General features: G+C 39.3%; 1 protein-coding gene across 2 annotated transcripts; it reads left to right on the top strand.

The window, feature by feature from the left end:
• The first annotated feature begins 6,886 nt into the window (after positions 1 to 6,886).
• On the top strand, positions 6,887 to 18,799 carry smad5 (SMAD family member 5). Of its 2 annotated transcripts, none has more exons than XM_042493043.1 (7): positions 6,887 to 7,121; positions 10,783 to 11,744; positions 13,168 to 13,464; positions 14,687 to 14,794; positions 16,016 to 16,237; positions 16,355 to 16,611; positions 17,692 to 18,799. In XM_042493043.1, the coding sequence occupies exons 2-7, from the start codon at positions 11,342 to 11,344 to the stop codon at positions 17,833 to 17,835; spliced, it is 1,431 nt and encodes a 476-aa protein (XP_042348977.1). In that variant the 5' UTR covers positions 6,887 to 7,121; positions 10,783 to 11,341; the 3' UTR covers positions 17,836 to 18,799. The 2 variants fall into 2 exon arrangements, with proteins under 2 accessions (XP_042348977.1, XP_042348976.1); XM_042493042.1 differs by lacking the exon at positions 6,887 to 7,121 and adding an exon at positions 7,513 to 7,641.
• The last annotated feature ends 459 nt before the right edge of the window (positions 18,800 to 19,258 follow it).

The following is a 19,258-nucleotide window of genomic DNA, read 5'->3' as shown; positions in this document are numbered from 1 at the left end:
AGCCATAACTGTCCACAAAAATAAAAATATAGAATCCCAAGCATGAAAACACTTAACTCTTTATTGGCAGTAATATGCTCAATAGTTTTAGTTTCTATATATACACACACATTAAGGAGAGTGAACATCTGACTTCAGCAATAGGAAGACGTACAATTTTTATCAGGGTCATCATAAGGAACTCTCACAGTAAGTTGATTGTGGTGACTCTCCATAGTCGGTATAATAGTGAATATCAGCTGCACCGAAACACCCAGACTGCAGGGCAATCGACAATTAAAGAGACATTTCAAAAAACAGGCTGCATCTACAACAGCCCATCTCAAGAAAAATTAGCAGGCAAACCAGGCAAATTGGCATGGTTTATTTCAGGAACATCGGAAAAAGCCGATTAATAACTTAAGAAGAAATGACCCAGAAATTAGTAAAATGTACAAGAAACTTAAAAACAAACAAAAGAAACAAAAACTAACCAAAAAGAACCCCAAAAAACACCAACAAGGAAATTACCTGAAAAAAAACAACTACTACAACAAAAGAAACACCCCACTAATTGTTAGAAATCAATAGATTCAGAAAATATAATTTTCTTTATAGTTCTGTGGAAATTTTTCCCTAGCTTTTTTAAAATTATATTTTCTGAATCTATTGATTTCTAACAATTAGTGGGGTGTTTCTTGCCATGTTGCTCATTGCCATTTTCCCCATGTTTTTGACAGAAATGAAACTTATTTGCTCAAGATTTAAAGGTTTGAAAAGGCGTCTTAAGGCAGCATAAGAAAATTGATGTCGAGCCAGGTTTCTAAGAGTTAATACCCAAACAATATGCCTTCTCAAATAGTTAAAAAGCCTGGCTTTTTAAGATTGTTTGTCACAACAAAGGAAGTTCACTTAAGTAAGATGTGTCTCCTACAGTGTCTGAGATGCAATAAAAATACTTGTTTTTATAAGAACATACAAGGTAGAAAGATCCCAGAGTGTTTTAGCACATTTTGATGATTACTGGGATAATATTGTGAATCACAATTATTTGGCCAAGATTATCATGACATGACATTTTGATACTGTCCCATGCCTACCTGACAACAAGAGACCTTTTATAAAACAACATAATGAAGCACATACAATAACTCCTCACAATATGCCCATTGGTCCATTGCAGGACATCTGGGTTTGAGACTGCCATTTTTCGTCTTTTTTTCCAACAGATTTCGTTAGATCTTTTTTACGCCAAAACCAATAGCACAGAACAGCAGCATCATTGCCAGGCATCATGAAATCCACAGCATCACACCACAAACATATATCATGAATTATTGAGGACAGTAAGTCTTTATGTATCTACATAGTAATAAGCATATAATTATCCATGATAGGCAGCAAACCACAAGTCACGTCCCTTATTCTGGTTTCTTGAAATGGCATTCTCATTCTTATGAACTGGTTCTCTAGTTCATAGTGATAACAAGAGTTTGGACAGTACCCTGTAAAATAAAAACAATAAGAAAATCAAAAAATGTTCACATTTAAGAAGTTGAAACAAGCAATACTTCGGCAGCTTCAGGGTTTCCCACACATTCATCTGCCACAATTAAAACATCTGCTGCCACAAATAGATTTTCTATTTTTGGAGGAGGATCATTCATTGGGAGTGCTGTTAAAATAAACCATTCAGTTATGCATGCCCCACACTCTCGGAGCGCAGAGCATACTGATCTAATCAGTTCTGAATGGACCGACAGATGAATTCTCTACCCCGCGAGCCACAAACTGCTGCTGAGGAAAAAAACTCATGGAGAGCTCAACCTGAAATTTAGGGATGCGCGCATTTAAATTAAAAAACAGCTTAAGTTTACTGTCGTCATTTGGCCATTCATGTCGATCTAAGTACATGATATAAAACACAAACCCAAGAAACTGGGGGGAAAAAAATGATTAAAGTGTTTATGATAATTGCTCTGAAATGCAGGGGGAATAGTTGCAGAATATAGAACATAGTGTGAACATAAGGAGATAATGTTCATGACAAATCATATTTACCAGCTTCAAAACAGACAGTGCTGATTTCTAAATGGTTGCTGGCGTTTTGTGTTCTGCAGGAGACAAATCTTTTTTATTATCTTTTCTTTTAAGTGCAATGACTTCTTATTTAATCTGATATGAAAACCAAACCAGTTACCTGAAAACATACATAAATCATAATTTCGTTGTTGTTCACTGCTTCCAATGAAAGCAATATTTTGTGGAGGCTGTGTGATTGTGGATGAAAAAAGGTTACCAAACATGCAAACATGACTCTGTGGTGTAAACTTTGTCATGTCCCTCTAATGGATTCAATGCTGCTCTCCAAGTGAATCTGCTGTATACTCTCTATTACTTCTTGTGCTTTTTATATCCTGATGTTGTGACCCACCACTTAGCTGGGACAATAGTGTTTCACCTTGATGATTGAATCTGTTTGAATCAAAAGTAGTTCACTGATTGCACTCTATTGTTTGGATTTCTAATTTGGTGTTCTCAGCTCTTAGAGGATATTCACTGAAATGATCGACACGTGTGAAGAGGAGGCTGATGGGAGAATTGTGCACTATTGTTGAAGTGTGTAGAGGAGACTCGGGTTGATGTGCAGACATTTTTTACTTCTAAATATTTGAGTGTGTGATTAAAAAAACGGTCTTGTTTTGAACACATTTCAATATTATGTTTTGTTGTGATGACATGATCTCTGATTAATCACTGTAATTTTCTGTAAAAGCTGTAACTTAACATTCCTTGTCACACTGAGCCTGAGAGAAAAAAAATAAAATATGAAGAAAAGCACTGGGATCACATACAGTCACTGGAATGACCAGGTGTACACGAAGTATCAACGACAGCATCATCATTATCACATTAACCCTTCAAAACCCGGATCTGCATCACATTTCTTGCGATGCTTTCAGACTCCTTTCACATGTATTTGAATCTTTTAACCCTGACCAAATGGGTTTGGTTTCTTTAAAAAAAATATTGGGAAAAAAGGCAATAAGAAACCTGGCAAGAAATATTCCATAAAGCAAAAAAATTAATAGATTTAGAAAAAAAAAAGTAAAAGGTAGGGGAAAATGTATATGGAAAAATAAAAAAAGCTTTTCAAAATTACATGTTTAAAATTATGTTATATAATTACTAATTTTCGGGTATTTTACTAATTTCTTGCTAATTTTCTAGTCATTTCCTCTCTCAGTGCTCATTGCCATGCTCCCATTCTTTAGAAAGAAGGATGCCAGTTCTTTCAGTATCTTTCTCATGATTTTTACAAATTCATAGCCACTGACAAACTACTAAGAAAGCTTCTGAATGAATCTATCACTGTAAAGGCAGTAAACTGTGCAACTGAATTATTGCTTCGAGGGGAAAACATGTTATTTGTTGTTTTCATGTAAATTACATAAAAAGTAAAAGTGTAGTAAAGAATAAATGTAAGTTACTAGCTGAAAAGTAATTCAATTATTTCTGTTACGTCAGATAAAGGAAAAGAAAGATCATTTTAAAATGACTAATATTTTCACATCACACAGGTCACAATTGATGCAGTAAGGATTTATGTTAACAGCATACAACCAATGTTAAAATTCATATTTGATGTTAAAGCTTTTACACTTCTGGTGGAGCATTCTGTTGGTCATCCGCAGTGGTCCCACAGCTGACTGGAAGCGTCCTCAGTTGCTTCAATATGCAGGGACGGGCTGTTGAGAATCTGTACCTAAATGCCCCTTTTTGCGTCTGTGTTTAAAATAAAGCAGTGATTCAACTTCCTGACAGTTCCTGATGGATGTTAGTCACAGGCTGTTGTGAACACTGTGTGCCTGGTGAAGCTCTGCTGCAACACAGCCTTTCTGAACAGGAAGTGATGCATTTCTTATTCCTGTTGTTTGGAAGTAAGCAGAGGAAGACGAAGTTAAAGAAAATAAAAATACTGAAATTACATCTCGATATTTCTTATTTCAAATGTGTCTCCTGTCACCCTCTGACACTGTGCAAATCAACCCTGCTGCATCGCTGATTATTTACCTGTTTGTTTGTTTTTAATATCACCAGTCAATCAAACCAGGTTACTCAGTGATGTGCAGTGAGTAAATACCACTCCGATTATGGCTTGGCTACAAACATGAATGAGTTATATTTTATATGATTATACAAATGCATCATATAAGTCATAACAAAGTTGTTATTTCAACTTCAGCTGTGCATGTTAACGTGCTGACTAATGTTTACATCTCACACATGCCGCTTGACCATGAGTAGATGCACGGTTCCTTCTGTGCGATGACACGGATGGCGGATGAGTGAGGTTCAGTAGAAAGGAAATGGTTCCTCCATGAAACAGTTCACAAGGTCTGTGGATTATATTGAGTAACCGGGTCATGATATCTGGTGAGTTTTTCAATTTTATTTTTTGACGCTTGGGTCACCACGAGCGCCTGAGTGCCATCTAGTTCCATTATATTGGAGAGAAGGCTGACATCTCTACCGGCAATATCTCCAACACTCTGCAACTCACACCAGAAAAATCTAGATTGATAAATAACATTGCAACTAAGAGGAAAAATATCTGTTTTTGATTTAGTGGTGAACTTTCCCTTTAATTCCATTGTAGAAACATATTTGGTGGTTGTTGACCAAAAAGTAGGTGAAACTTTTTTGTCTGTTCCTTGAAGGTGGTCACTAGAAAGGAGTTTGTCACAAAACTAGACTAGAATGTTCACTTTTATAACATGTACAGTCTATAAATATGGATTGGATAAATATGAATATGGATTTGCACCAATTGAAATGCTTCACAAGGGTGATATTTTATTTTATTTTATTTTATTTTGGCAGCTTGGACTTCTCTGTAAATAAAAGTTATCTTTCCATATTTGCATTGTCACGGCATATTTATTACAAGAGGTCAGGCAGTGGAAATACATGTAGCAACTGATTTTTGTTCATAAATAAATAAAATGTGTGATTAGGGTTTGGGTTTTTGTATGACAAACTTTGCATGAGGAGACATGAGTACATATTGTAGAGGCTCAATTTCTAGAATCAGCTCACTGTCACTATTTATTGTTCATTGTGAATATTTAATTAAATCAATATAAACTGCAAGCTGCATTGCGGCAACACTCGACTTGGGGTTAACTCTTATGTTATGTGTTTTGTTTTGTTTTAAATAGAGTCTGATTAATTCTGCTGATTTTATTACTACTGGTATTAAGACAATATTCGGATGATTATTTATGACAGCATACTGCTTATTGTAGCGTGTAGCACTTTGGGGTTTTGTTTGGTTGCAGTGAATCCAACCTCAGAAGAAACATGTACCTGTGTTATCTTGTGTAGTGTTTCCTGTTAGTATTGATATGACCTCAGACTGTGTCATCCACACTGACTTACTGTAGTAAAGGTCAGAGTTGCTCAGAAAAACATGTTCCATCAAAGCTCAGCCTGACATGCAGTAAACTGTACACCTACTGTAGTTTGGGCAGCCACCTTTTTTTTCTTTCTTTTTTTTTTGTGTAAAATTAGAGAGCCCGTTCAGTTTTTAAGGTCCAATGTATAGGATTTATGGGGCATCACTGATACAAATTGAATATAATATAAGTATGTTTTCTTTCATGTATAATCCCCTTAAAATAACAATCATTGTGTTTTTGTTACCCTAGAACAAGCCATAATTCCCCTCTTTTAAATATAGCATTCATAATATATCTGTATGATGAAAATTTCAGTAGACAAGGCTCTCATACAGGTTTGGGAAGACTGAAATTGTAAGAATAAAACTCAGTAAGTTCCAAGTCTTGAAAAATGTGTAAATTGCATGAATAGGCAAGTAGAAAATATTGGGGTTTGCAGTACACAGGGGTACATACTGTATATAATCAGATTTTAGGGGCATTTTAGGCAATTCACAAATATTAGTTGTGATTTTTGCAGTTAAATAAACTTTAAAATCAACCAAAATGTTGGATTTTTACTGTCAACTAAGTGACTGTTTGTTGTTTATGGGATAGGAGAGTGGTGCAAAAAAGAGGGAGGCATGTTAAATATTTTTTTAAGCACTGGCCAGGGACTTATGTTTTTTATTTTGGCTTAGGTAAAAGGCACACAAATTCAAATGTTGGTATTTTGTATATCTTTTACCACTGATTTTTTAAAGAAACATACCTTGGATTGGAAAACTGTCTTGAAAAATCACCAAAATTGCACCACCTATCATAGCCAGAAAAATAGAAATTATTGTTACATTTTCAAACTTCTGCTGGTCCTTGAAAATGTTGTGTTGGACAAACACTTCCATAAAAAAACAAACAAAAAAAACCCAAACATAACTAAATCTAAATTTAAAATAGTGATATTTCCTCAAAATGACTTTATTCTACATGTCCCATTGAAAATTAGCCCTAAAATAAACTGTTTGCACAAACAAACCAGCATGCAAGACAAAGGCTTTTAAAAGTTTTTTTTTTTTAGTTTATTTTTTTAACTCCAGGATTTCATCTTCAACTTTTAACTTTCAAACAACAAAAGGTCCTTTAAAAAAATAATAAAACTAGCCTATTTATGGTGGAGATATGTTCACGGATTTTCCCCAATCACTAGGGTAGGCTCAAGAAAAACTATTTGTTGCTTCAGGAAGTGTTTAAAAACACACACAAAACCCCCACAAAGTCACACATAGACACCCTCTCCTCTTATAAGAAAAAGAAAAGACACTTAGACACACAAGAGAATAAAGTCTTATTAACAGTAAATTCAGATGTTGTAAATATGCCATTAACAGGCCAAAACTGGGTGTATGTTGCCCACTAGTGGTTGAACATGGACACTACACTTCATTAGGAATCCAAAGACTGAATGAAGAATCCGCACTCCCAACGTTATCCTGCCAGAGAGTAGCGGTTCGTCTACGGAAATGGATGAAGAGTAGTAATTATCAGTTTGTTTAATTAAAGTTTAATGGATTAATAACGCGGGGAGTGTTGAATCTCGGAACAAGTGACTACAAAGGACAACAATACACAACAAACCGCAGAGCTCCAGACTGAGTGGAGCCAGCAACTTGTGAGACGTTCCAGAGCCGCAGCACGACCACCGTAAGAATCCCAACTTCACACACTCAGACATCTTAAGCGTGTTTAAAAAGAAAATTATTGGTGTTTATTTTAAGGTTCAGCTGACGATGTTATGTTTGACGTTTGCGACGGTGATAATTCAGCTATAACTGTCAATGGTGGAAAAAGTTACTTCACTCGCAACATTCCCTATCTTCGCGCATGAAAATTGAATTCTCCAAAATGTTAACCATTGAATGCGCTGCTTTTTAGAGAAAAATGACATAAAAGAATTGTTACAGCTTACGTTACGGTGTTATATATTAGGCAATGAGTAGACGAATTGTCCTCAGCTGTAACGCCAAAGCGAGCACTATTTCGCCAGTAAAGCGGAGGGATATGCACTCCGCCTCCCCAGTCTACTTGTGTCCAGGATCTGGAGGACATGGCACGGGGAGACGGAGGGAAGAAACCGTGGAAAACGAGAGAAAATCTCTGAGAGAGTAGGAACTACACCCTAACAAAAAAACACATTGCCATGGGTTGTGTGCGTTGTTAAAAGGTATGTGACAAAGCGAGTGTTGACTAGTTTAATTTACAGATTAGAAGTGAACTCCGGTGCGCTACATCAGCAGGGTACGCTGGGCAGAGGCTCGCCACTTTCCCTCGGAGGGCTGGGCTAACAGCTAGCATAGCTTAGCTCAGTTGTGAGAAGTTCAAAAAGTTTCTGGAATGGAGGAAGAGGAGGAAGAGTGAAGTAACTTTGGCTAACCGCTAAGAGGTAGACAGTACAGCTCGCGAAGAGACATTTTAAGAAGAAAACAAGGTCGCGAAAGGCTACACTCTTACACTAGATAGTGATAGTCGTTACTAGGTGTCTGAATGTAAGTTTTAACTAAACTAGTTACGTTCTGTTAACGTTAGCTAAGCTAGGTAGCTAATTCTCGAGGTTACTTACATTAGCTTGCTACATACCAGTTTTGGCTAATGCCACTGACATAGTGCATTATGTTATGATTTTGCGTAGTACAGTTAAATTATAGCAGCACTAAAAGCTACATTTACTACTGTTTGGGGTTTTGTGTAACGCTAGAGCTTTGTGAATCTCTTTTCTGTTTCCCTGGGTGGGGGGTGCTCAATACTCATAGGATCACTCTTCCATATTGTCTGTTCCCTGTACTTCACACTGTCAAGCATTTAGGAAGATCTCACACTGTAAAGCAAGGTGTTTTCTTTTCTTTTTTTCCCATTGTTATGTGTTCTGTAGCGTTTGCTAAAGCGCGAATGACGGCCTCGCTTGGTATTTTCAGTCAGAGACCAAACTGGGAAAAACAACTACCTATGTGGGCCAATATAACAGCGAAGAACACAGATGATTTTAGTTGTTTACCACTTCTAGTTTGCCCCCTTTTTTAACAAGTTTATAAGGAGTTATTATAGCCTTTGGAAAGAGCGTCAGTGTTTTTAAGTTTCCAAAAGCAGTCTCCTTGTATGTAATCTTTAGTTAAAAGTAACCTGTACCCTGTGCTGGTTAAAATATATGAACACTAGAAAAATCCGTTGTCTCTCTCTTGGATAGTAGCCATGTGTAAAGAGCAAGGCTGTGATTGAACAATGTCATATTGGAGAATTATGGAGAGACTGCATTTTTATAAGTACAAACTATGTAGGTCATACTCTTTGTTGTAAAATCACCCACATGCTGAGGAATTCTGAGGAGGAACCACTGAAGATTTTTGTAACAATCTTTAATCGTGGTTGCAATTAATTCAGGCAATGATCAATAAATCAGGGATATCCCCCTCATACCGTTTCAAAATGAGGCTTTGTGAAAGTGCATTTGGTAAAGACTGATTTGATTTGCTGGCCTTTTGATCTCTTTGATGGTGAAAACACAAAAAGCTATCGGTGTGAACTGTTATCAGCTTTTAGAGATGATCAGCTTTATCTGAAGGGTTAGCCATTCAGGTGCAAATAGCTTTCACAGTTGTCTATCCAGGCAACTTACGTCTACGGCATTCTCATCAAACAATGGCTTCTGCTCGTCTCAGGAAGACTGGGCTTGTCCTTACGTTGAAATCTGTTGCTTTGCATTGCTCAGCCTTGGCAATGAACTGGTGAATCACTGCTGATGCAGTCGAGCTGCATCCAGATCTCTGACTGATCATGTGGAAACAGCTGCTTGGACACAGTCTGGTGAGTGTCAAAAAAAACTGCCTACATGTTCTACTTTAGGAGGTTTCCCTCCGCTTTCATGTGCATGTAGAACAATGAGTAGTGGAAGTGGGTGCAGTGCTGTTGGACAGCTGTGTGCTGGAAGGGAGGGATTGGGGCAGAGATGGGATGAGGGAGGAAGCAGCTCTTTGTGGTCACATCCTTTTTGACTAAGGCCAGTTTCACAAGCCCCCAAACAGCTGCTGCTGCTGCAGGCTACATGTGTTTGACTGTCCGATAGCTGGGGCTGCAAGATATGAGCACAAGTGTCAGATATCACAGCATTTCATCAGTGTAGTTGTGCATCAGGATGGTGGTTTGAAACACTCAATATATCTGCATTAGTCGGTGGAAATAGTAGTTTGTTGGGGGTAATCACTGGAGACATCCTGAAGCAATGAAATAATTTTGAGGTGGTGATTCAGAGTTGTTTTTTTAATCTTTTATTTTTTCGTGACTCATGATTGTGCAATACAGATATTGTTGATGGATCCTTTTATCCATTATTCATAATACATCAATACTATGAAAGTATAGTAAATAAAAGAGCTGAATTTATTTATTTGGGTTTACATTTCATTTAAAGTGACATTAATAATTTTATTTTCCAGTTTGTTGGCAGACAAACCTGGCAATAGGTTGTATCTCTACAAAGAAGCATTTACAAAAAGTTGTAGTTATTAATTAATAGGACAAGACCTTGATTTTAAATGGAGTGCTTGCACCTCTGGTGGCATTCTCATTTTTTAAAAGTGAAAATGAAAAAATAACTCAAGTGAAAATGTTGCTTTAACCCACACTTTAATCAAATAACAAGTCTATGCACTGAATATGCTGACATATGGATTCTGGCCATTATGGCTTTGTATGAATTGATGAACATTTCTTTACCCTTATCATCCCAAACACCTTGAGATTTTTTCAATCAGTTACTTCCCTTTAATAACTCCTTTAATAACTATGTTTAAACATGTCCATTCCACATTTTGACTGCGGCATTTCACAGTGTTGAACGTAGAAAGAATCATCTTTTTATTTCATTTATGTGTTTTTACAATAAAAAAAACAAACAATAGACATACGGTTATCATATTTTTGATTTATATTTTAGATGTTGTCTGGTAGACCAACTTTCCAGCTTTACATATTGGTTTGGGTTTGTAAGGATACTTCTCCCCATGTTTGTCTTGTCATATGTATGACTGCCTTTGAGCTCTACATGTAACACCTATCAGATAATTACATCATCCAAGTTTCAGCAAGACTGAGTCATTTTAAGGAAATGATGTGTCAGAATATAACGTGCTTTTTGATTATCCTGTTTGCCACATGCTGAGGTTCACAATTTATTCATCATTGGATTTTAAAAATAAATGTTAATTGTGTTATCATTTACAGATGTCAGGAACATTTGCTTGTGTCTCTATATTTTCTAACATATGTTAGTGTTTTGCTTTACATGTATCTGGCCTCTTCTGTTTTTTTGCAGAGGGCCGGTGGAGCAGAACACTGACTGTGCGCGGGTTGGAGGAGTCAGTCCAAAGAGGAGCTGGGAGTTGTCATTGAGAGACAGTGTCTTCCCTATTTTCCAACCTGTCATCTTACACCGGTGAGACCTGCTGCAACGTGTCAGTTGGACAGAGGTCCTGATCTCAGCTCCTGCAGCCTGCATCCCCTCCCTCCATCAGTGCTGGTGACCCAACGCCGGACAGCTTGCTGCAGGGCCCTTCCTGAGCAGCAGCAGCTGCGTCCTGCTTGCTGACTCCCCTCCCTCCCCTGCTTCCTGTCCTTGGTCAGACAAGGCAAAAGCCTCCTCTCCTCTCCCCTACCCCACCCCTCATCTCTGTTGGCCTCTCATACTTTTATAGACACACACTTACATTCACACACTCAAGTGGTTTCTCTTGTTGACCACACATCCCAACACCGTTTTAGGCTACTAGCGCTAGTTGGAGATCATCAGTCGGGGACATCTACCCCCTCTGGTCTCCCTGGAGTGAGCAGCCGTCAGAGGAATCCTCCTTTTCATCTACTCTGCAGCATCCAGCATGACCTCCATGTCCAGTCTTTTCTCCTTCACAAGCCCAGCAGTCAAACGCCTGCTCGGCTGGAAGCAGGGAGACGAGGAGGAGAAATGGGCAGAAAAGGCAGTGGATGCGCTTGTAAAAAAGCTCAAGAAGAAGAAAGGTGCCATGGAGGACCTGGAGAAAGCTCTGAGCTGCCCGGGGCAGCCCAGCAAGTGTGTTACCATTCCAAGATCACTGGACGGCAGGCTACAGGTTTCCCACAGGAAAGGTCTGCCTCATGTAATCTACTGCAGAGTGTGGCGCTGGCCAGACCTCCAGTCCCACCATGAGCTCAAGCCCTTGGAGGTGTGCGAGTACCCATTTGGCTCCAAACAGAAGGAGGTCTGCATCAACCCATATCACTACAAACGAGTGGAGAGTCCTGGTAGGTACTTGCACTCTCTGTAAACAGTAGTTGAAGAATGTTGAGTTGGCTTCTTTTAATTTTTTTTTTATACTGGAAAGTTAATGTTGAACACATATGCCTAACTATTCTGTATGTCCTGTCAAAACAAATTAGATTTAAATGATCCTCTCTAGATATGCAATTTTCCAACTTTGAAAAAATGGTGTTAGGCTCAGTCATGACCAGATCTGTTCATTTTTTTTGTAAAATTTGAGTGAGATTAGAGCCGTGTGGAGCTGTGTACATCCCTTAGCTCGAGCTCTGAGTAAACTGTGCCACTGGTAAACAAATCCACAGAGGTCAGGAGGCTGTCATCACAGGGGCCTGATCCACCCGCCCCCTCCATTTCACAGAAAATCAATATCACTCGCTCTTTTGGAGTCTTATTAGATTATATGCCTCAGGCACTCCAAATGGGGTGTGGCATCAGAGAGTGGCTTACTAAATGCATAAACCACTCAGACTAAACTCCCAGCACTTTCTCATCACTACTCCTCTTCTCTCTCCCTCTCTCACTCACCACGTCACATCCACTCACAGATGACCCTGACAGAACAACGTCTGACATTAGGCTAGTTTGGGATTGCCAGCTCACTATTGACCAATTCAAAGATATGGATCACATGTCAGTCAGGAGGGACTGCATGTCATATCATTTGAAGCAACTGGGTAGTTTGGAGGGACAGCCTTGTAGTCCTGATGCTTTAAGTCACTCAGGGGCTGATAATCAAGGCTGGAAGAAACGCACTCTCCTTTTGATAGAATTGAAATGAAACTATATGTGGCCAACCTCCGTGGTTATATCTTTACCAGTGTCTGAAGTGGTGTGTTAGGAATGGAAATTGGCTGGTGTTTGACAGTGTTATGTATTATTTGTGACTGTTTTAGGACATAAATTGGCATCACATATGTATGATTTTGTTCAACAAAACAAAGAGCTGATATTGGTTGTTCATTAAATTCTTTCAAAAATTTGATGTGAGGAGAATAACATTTAGAAAATTATGAGGGGTCTTTTTCAACATTTTGTAGGTCAAATGATGAATCAAGAAAATAAAAATAACACAGTTGCAGCTTTAATGTTACACATTGGTAGGAACCAAAGCTACTTGTCCAAGAGTATGCACATCAAGTACTACTCTTTGCAACACTGACTGCGTTCCCTTGCTAGTAATGGAAAGGATACATTATTAACAAGGAAATGCATTTTAGCACAATAAAATCTATACTTCACACAGGTTTTCTGGTTAATGACGTGTGTGGTAGAGACTAGCTCCTTACATAAAATGAAAGATCAGTCAGATTTCTAAATGATTAGAAGATAATTTTCTTCCCGTGTCTATGTGCTTCATTTATTTTCAACCTAATGTCCCTCTCCTGCCGTCTTTGTTCCACCACCCAGTGCTCCCTCCTGTCCTGGTACCGCGGCACAGCGAGTTCAACCCACAGCACAGCTTGCTGGTACAATTCCGCAACCTCACCCACAACGAGCCGCACATGCCCCTGAACGCCACCTTTCCAGAGTCCTTCCAGCAGCCTCACAGCGGGGGCGGCAGCAGCAGTGGCGGCGGCAGTGGAGGAGGAGGCGGTTCTTTTCCCATCTCTCCTAACTCTCCGTATCCCCCGTCTCCAGCCAGCAGTGGTACTTATCCAAACTCTCCTGCCAGCTCGGGGCCCTCCAGTCCATTCCAGCTCCCAGGTACGCCAAATATACTCATGTACCTGACCCTGGGCAAGATGCCAAACTATTGTTTTTCTGGGTTGTTGCTGTCAAGTAGCCAAGAGGACACTTACTGTTAATAAACATGAGTCTCTGGTGATTCTTGTTTTTTAAATTAGTAATGTAAGAAACAATGTTTTTATAGGGTTGTTTCCAATTTAAGTGTTTATAGACTAACCAGAGAGCCACGTAAATACATTTTAATACGAACATTTAAAAAAAAAATTTAAAAAAAATCCTATGTCCTTTGGACATTTTGGGCTTGGCACACTGAAGCATTGACTAGAATATAATTCCATTTTTATAGTTTTATCCAATACATGACATTCATTATGCAATGAGAAATGTTTTTAATGGCACTCTAACCAGGTCAAGTTATTATATTCATCCAAATCAAGCTACAGCCCTAAATGAGAACAAAGGAAATGCCAGCTAAGCAGTGTCCACCAGAGCCAGGGCTGCTGGCTGCTGTCAAGGCACTAACTCAGTGCACCAGGCAGCCTCTCTGTGTCATTGTTACTGACTGGAGACACAACAGATACATCGAACATGAAGAAACATCACTTCACTCAGACATTCCTTTCTGTCATGTTCTATAGTCTTAATATATATGAGAAAAATACCTTTTGACTGTTCAGACTGCACTTTTGTTTCAGTGTGTGTGGATGTCGCTGCTGTGTGTGTGTGTGTGTGTGTGTGTGTGTGTGTGTGTGTGTGTGTGTGTGTGTGTGTGTGTGTGGTGACGAGTGCTCTATTCTGCTCCAGATCTGCTGACACATCCGGTGGCTGCAGGCAGTCAGGCAGAAAAAGTTTTTAATGGCAATTTAGGATTCTAGGATTTGAGCTTTAATTGTGCTGAAAAGCCCTGGTGGTTATTGTGTACACTCAGAAGCATCATAATCATTGAAATTTCCTCACTGCCATTTAAGTGGAGGTTTACTGCATTGTTTTTTCCTGTGTGCCTCAATACGGGCTGGGAAAGCTCATATTGCATCTCTGTCGGGAATGGGTTAGCATGTGGCTTAGCAAGTGAGGGATATGTGAAATCTGACACCGTTTCCGGGGCACAGATCCTGTGATGATTGTCCGAGTCTAGGGAGGTGCGTGTGTGTGTCTGTGTGTGTGTGTGTGTGTGTGTGTGTGTATTTGCCAGCAGCAACAACTGGTCTCATCCTCACTAACTGCTCTCCTAATGTCTCAGCTGACACCCCACCCCCAGCCTACATGCCCCCTGACGAGCAGCTGGGCCAGGAGAGCCAGTCCATGGAAACAAGCAGCAGCCTGGTGCCACAGAACATGGCCAGAGGAGGTGAGGAGTGCTCACATTTACAGGGACAATGGCAACACACCAATACAGCAACAGAGTACCCAACCGTGAAATATCAACCAGGACAAACAGTTTGGAGGCTGATGGAAGTGCAAGATGCTGCAAAGCAGTTCACTGTATACTTCAGTAACAATTTCACAATACTTTGGAAAATCGATGTAACAATTTTCCCTCCGTCTTGACATATTTGTTCATGTCACTGAATGCTGGGCACTATCCATGACAATGCATTGCTCCAAATTTAAAGCAGACGACAGGCCTTTGGTTTTTTTTGTGCTGCAGTCCTGTCATGGAATTCATGCTGCACCGCTGCAGTGGTCTCATTGAAATAAATGAGTTAACATTGGGGGTGTAACAGCACACATCACTCACAGTTCAGTTCATACCTCACCCTGATTTAGAAGTCAAGATCAAGTTTGGTATACTGAAACAGAAAAAAACCCCCAAATGCCTAAGGATTTATATATGTTTTTTACCTTTTTAATTGATTTCGAACAGACAGTGGTGCAAGTGTGAAAGACAGACACACTTCTCTTGCTAAGGGCTGAGGGAACTTTTTTTTTCCACTGACAACTTTGGTTGACATTACAAAAATAAGGAATATTTCAAACACTTACGTATGAAAACTGAACACTTGGCCAAAAGGGCAACAGGTCACAGCAGGCTATTAAACTGAACAGCATCTCATATGCTATTAAATTGAAAATACATTGAATAATAAAAAGTGGAGCTTTAGAATGAGTGTTTCAATCAGTTCCACCTTTAGTGACTTAATTATCTTAATAAATAATAAAATTAATGAAATAATTTCATGGTCTGATAAAATGCTTTCTGTAACAACAGATGAGTGCAGCTAATGAGGCACTTTGCTCTCGTTAACCAGTGTAACCTTGTTGATTAATTAGTCCTGCTCCAAGCTCTCAACAAAAGGCTTTAGATGTTTTAATATCCTGTATGATTTTATATTCAGTTCAGTTTGGACTGTGAAGACTTTGAGTTATTGCGGAGCTGATAGACGTGTGCATGAGTGTTCGATCCAATGTGACGGCTTACAGTCCCACACTGTCTGAATGTCTTTCCTGTAACTACAAACATATCGCTTTGTGCAATATGTCTTAATCAACGTCTTCTAGAAGTTTTGTGTGTGATGATGTCATCAGTTTATGACTCACCTGCTTTTATTTGATCTGTGCAATTTCCCAGATGTGCAACCAGTGGAGTACGAAGAGCCTAGCCACTGGTGCTCTATTGTCTACTATGAACTCAACAATCGAGTAGGCGAGGCTTACCACGCCTCGTCGACCAGCGTGCTGGTGGACGGCTTCACCGACCCTTCAAACAACAAGAACCGCTTCTGCCTCGGACTGCTGTCCAACGTCAACCGCAACTCGACCATCGAGAACACCCGCAGACACATCGGCAAAGGTACGACTAACATTCAGACACGGCAGAGGAGGCAGGTGGAAGAGGTGTTGTGGTTTTGTTCTTGTGGAGCTGCGGTTTGAGTGTCCTGACTGTCAGCCGTCTGTCTCTGTTAACCAGGAGTGCACCTGTACTACGTTGGAGGGGAGGTGTACGCAGAGTGCCTCAGTGACACCAGCATTTTTGTCCAGAGCCGTAACTGTAACTACCACCACGGCTTCCACCCCACCACCGTCTGCAAGATCCCAAGTGGATGCAGCCTTAAGATTTTCAACAACCAGGAGTTTGCTCAGCTTCTGGCGCAGTCGGTCAACCACGGCTTTGAGGCCGTCTATGAGCTTACCAAGATGTGTACCATTAGGATGAGCTTCGTCAAGGTAAGGCCTCTAAGTAGAAGACAGGAGAGGACATAAAGCACGCAGTTATATATGTTAAAGAATGTTAAAGAAATGTTTCACCAATATAAAGAAGGTCCTCACATTTAACTAGTCCATCTCTGCAGTAGGAAGATGCAAATACTTCTAAAATTTGTGCTACACGATAAGAGAAAACAGAGAACGCTTTTCAAGAGGTAGAAAACCTACAATACCAGAATGCTATGTGGCTGATTTAATGTGTAATTTGAAGCAGGAAATACACAAGTCACGAACAGAATCTGTGTTTATATTTGATCAGCGCTACTTCATTTTAGCATTTGATCTCTGTTGTTTTGGTCTCCCTTTTCACTGTGGCACCCACATCCTGTTGACAATTTCTCGCCGTTATAGCAAAACAGGGCACTAAAATGCATTTCTGAACACATTTTAGATGAGAAATTGGCAGTGCTGATCAAATATAAATGAGATTATCTCACTGCACTGTCCAACAATTTGTAAAGTTTGATAGGATTTTGGTCCGGCGGGTGTGTCTCTTGATCAGCTTTATACTCTTTGAGTCTGCTTTTGGCGGCGGTTGGCGGGCAATACGAAAATGCGGAAGTGCAGTCTATAGTCTGAAAAACAGCCCCAAGAGCCAACGAAACGCCGCCAAAAGACATAAATGACATCATTTGATGGTGATTCGCCAGGAGGGAGAGCAGGGATATTCAGGTACTGGTCAGAAAGAGGAAACTTTACTACAGTTCTTCCACACATAGCACTGATATATTTTTGAGACAAAGCTGGTTAAAAATCATAAAGTAGTGAGCATATGTGGATATGGAATTATTGCATATTTGATTTTTGTTTTAACAAAAACAATGAGGAAAAAATAAAAGAAGAAAGAAAATGAATGGAATTATCGTGTAAATTTCACTATATTTGCATTACACAGGCATTATAATTGTATTTATTGGAAAAAGATTCAGTATTTTTGAAGCTGAGGTTATAAAAGTCTCAATTAACAGTTACTGGAGTAACTGAAAAAGAAAAAAAGATACTGTCAGAGTATCCCCTTAATTTTGTGGCGCCTCTTCACAGGGCTGGGGAGCTGAGTATCACAGACAGGACGTCACCAGCACCCCCTGCTGGATCGAGGTGCACCTTCACGGGCCCCTGCAGTGGCTGGACAAGGTGCTAACACAGATGGGTTCTCCTCTCAACCCAATCTCCTCTGTGTCCTAATGATGGACTTATGGGAGCTTCGAGGAGCCTTTCTACTTTTTTTTTTTTGTTTATTTTGTTTTACTTTCCTTTTCTCCCCCCCTCAGTGATTTATAATTTAAGGTGGTCTTAATGGCTGAACTGTTTACACTTAACTTTGGGAAGTGATATTAAACTCTGGCTGGAAATTCAACAACAGCGATAGCCGCGAAGAGTAAGGTTACAAGCAAACACGTGGAGAAACAGAGGAATAAAGAACGCCCAAGGAGCGGTAACGACATGGACACACTACTGCTTGACAATGCTGCAACACCTGCAACAATCGAGGGCTCCATTGTCAAGCTTGAAGCTGTCAAATGTTAATTTTTTTTGCATCAAGTTTTTATTGTTTTTCTCAAATGTTTTTATTTCTCTGTATGTGTAGTTTTTAATGTAGCAGAACTGTTTCACTACTCTGCCTTATGTCCGACAGACAAAATTGGAATTTTACCGAACACTTTTCTTACATCGTTGTCTCAACGTCAGATATTTACAGTGAAGTTATAGACACGATTATGTTTACCATTAGGCTCAGATATAACAAATGCTTTCTTTTTGTAGTCTCTACTGCTAGAAATGAACACTGAGCTACTGCCTTTGAACAAGGTCATGTATGCCAACCTGGTAGTTTTTTGATATGGGAGATCAATCACTGAAAAAGTTTAACATGCCATAAGCTAACAACATTGTGAATGTTACATCTATTGCAATAGAAGTAGTCATTTATGATATAATCAGACAGCGGACATCATCATTATTGATTCTTGTTTGTACTCTGGAGTTCAAGGAAGAGTGACTGTATTTTCCATACTCACTGTATTAACAATATTGTGCACTCATGGATTTTGTGGAGGCATATTAAATTTTGGCGTGGGTACCAAGGCATTATGTTGATAGATAATTGACTTCATTAGCTCAATGAAATAAACAGGTTATTTGGTAACAATGAGTGTTTATTTTGTCTGATTCTTGTACATTTCAGTAATACTTGGCGAGATGCAAGCTCAAAACTCATCTTACGGGACTGTCTTGAATCAGGATGAATGAACAGTAACAACAATAATGCCAGGCATGCATACACAATGAAAGACCCTGATTTATTGTTATACACAAACAGAATTATCTTAGGTGTCATTTTTTACAGATGGTGCTCAGTAACGTAACATCAGTTCGTCATGTTTCCCTCCAGTAGCCTCATTGGTCTGATTGGTTCAATCAAAGAAGATCATCTGGAGAATTAGGTGTTGACTTGCTGGGAATAAATTGAGTAAATATTAGTTGATTGATGAAATGAGATGATTTGTGTTGGATTTTTTAAATAACATTTATTTAACGGATAGTTACGATATTTTTAAATGGAGTTGTATGAGGTACTTATCCAAAGTTAGTGTATTACAGTAGATGG

Source organism: Plectropomus leopardus, chromosome 9 (genome assembly GCF_008729295.1).
Source record: "Plectropomus leopardus isolate mb chromosome 9, YSFRI_Pleo_2.0, whole genome shotgun sequence".
Taxonomy (NCBI): domain Eukaryota; kingdom Metazoa; phylum Chordata; class Actinopteri; order Perciformes; family Serranidae; genus Plectropomus; species Plectropomus leopardus.
This window is presented reverse-complemented; position numbering and strand designations above follow the sequence as displayed.

Excerpts from the sequence above, each read along its gene's own strand:
- smad5 (XM_042493043.1), top strand. The coding sequence starts at position 11,342 with ATGACCTCCATGTCCAGTCTTTTCTCCTTCACAAGCCCAGCAGTCAAA. Across the intron at positions 13,465-14,686 it reads CAGTCCATTCCAGCTCCCAG|CTGACACCCCACCCCCAGCC; the intron begins GTACGCCAAATA and ends CTAATGTCTCAG. Across the intron at positions 14,795-16,015 it reads ACAGAACATGGCCAGAGGAG|ATGTGCAACCAGTGGAGTAC; the intron begins GTGAGGAGTGCT and ends GCAATTTCCCAG.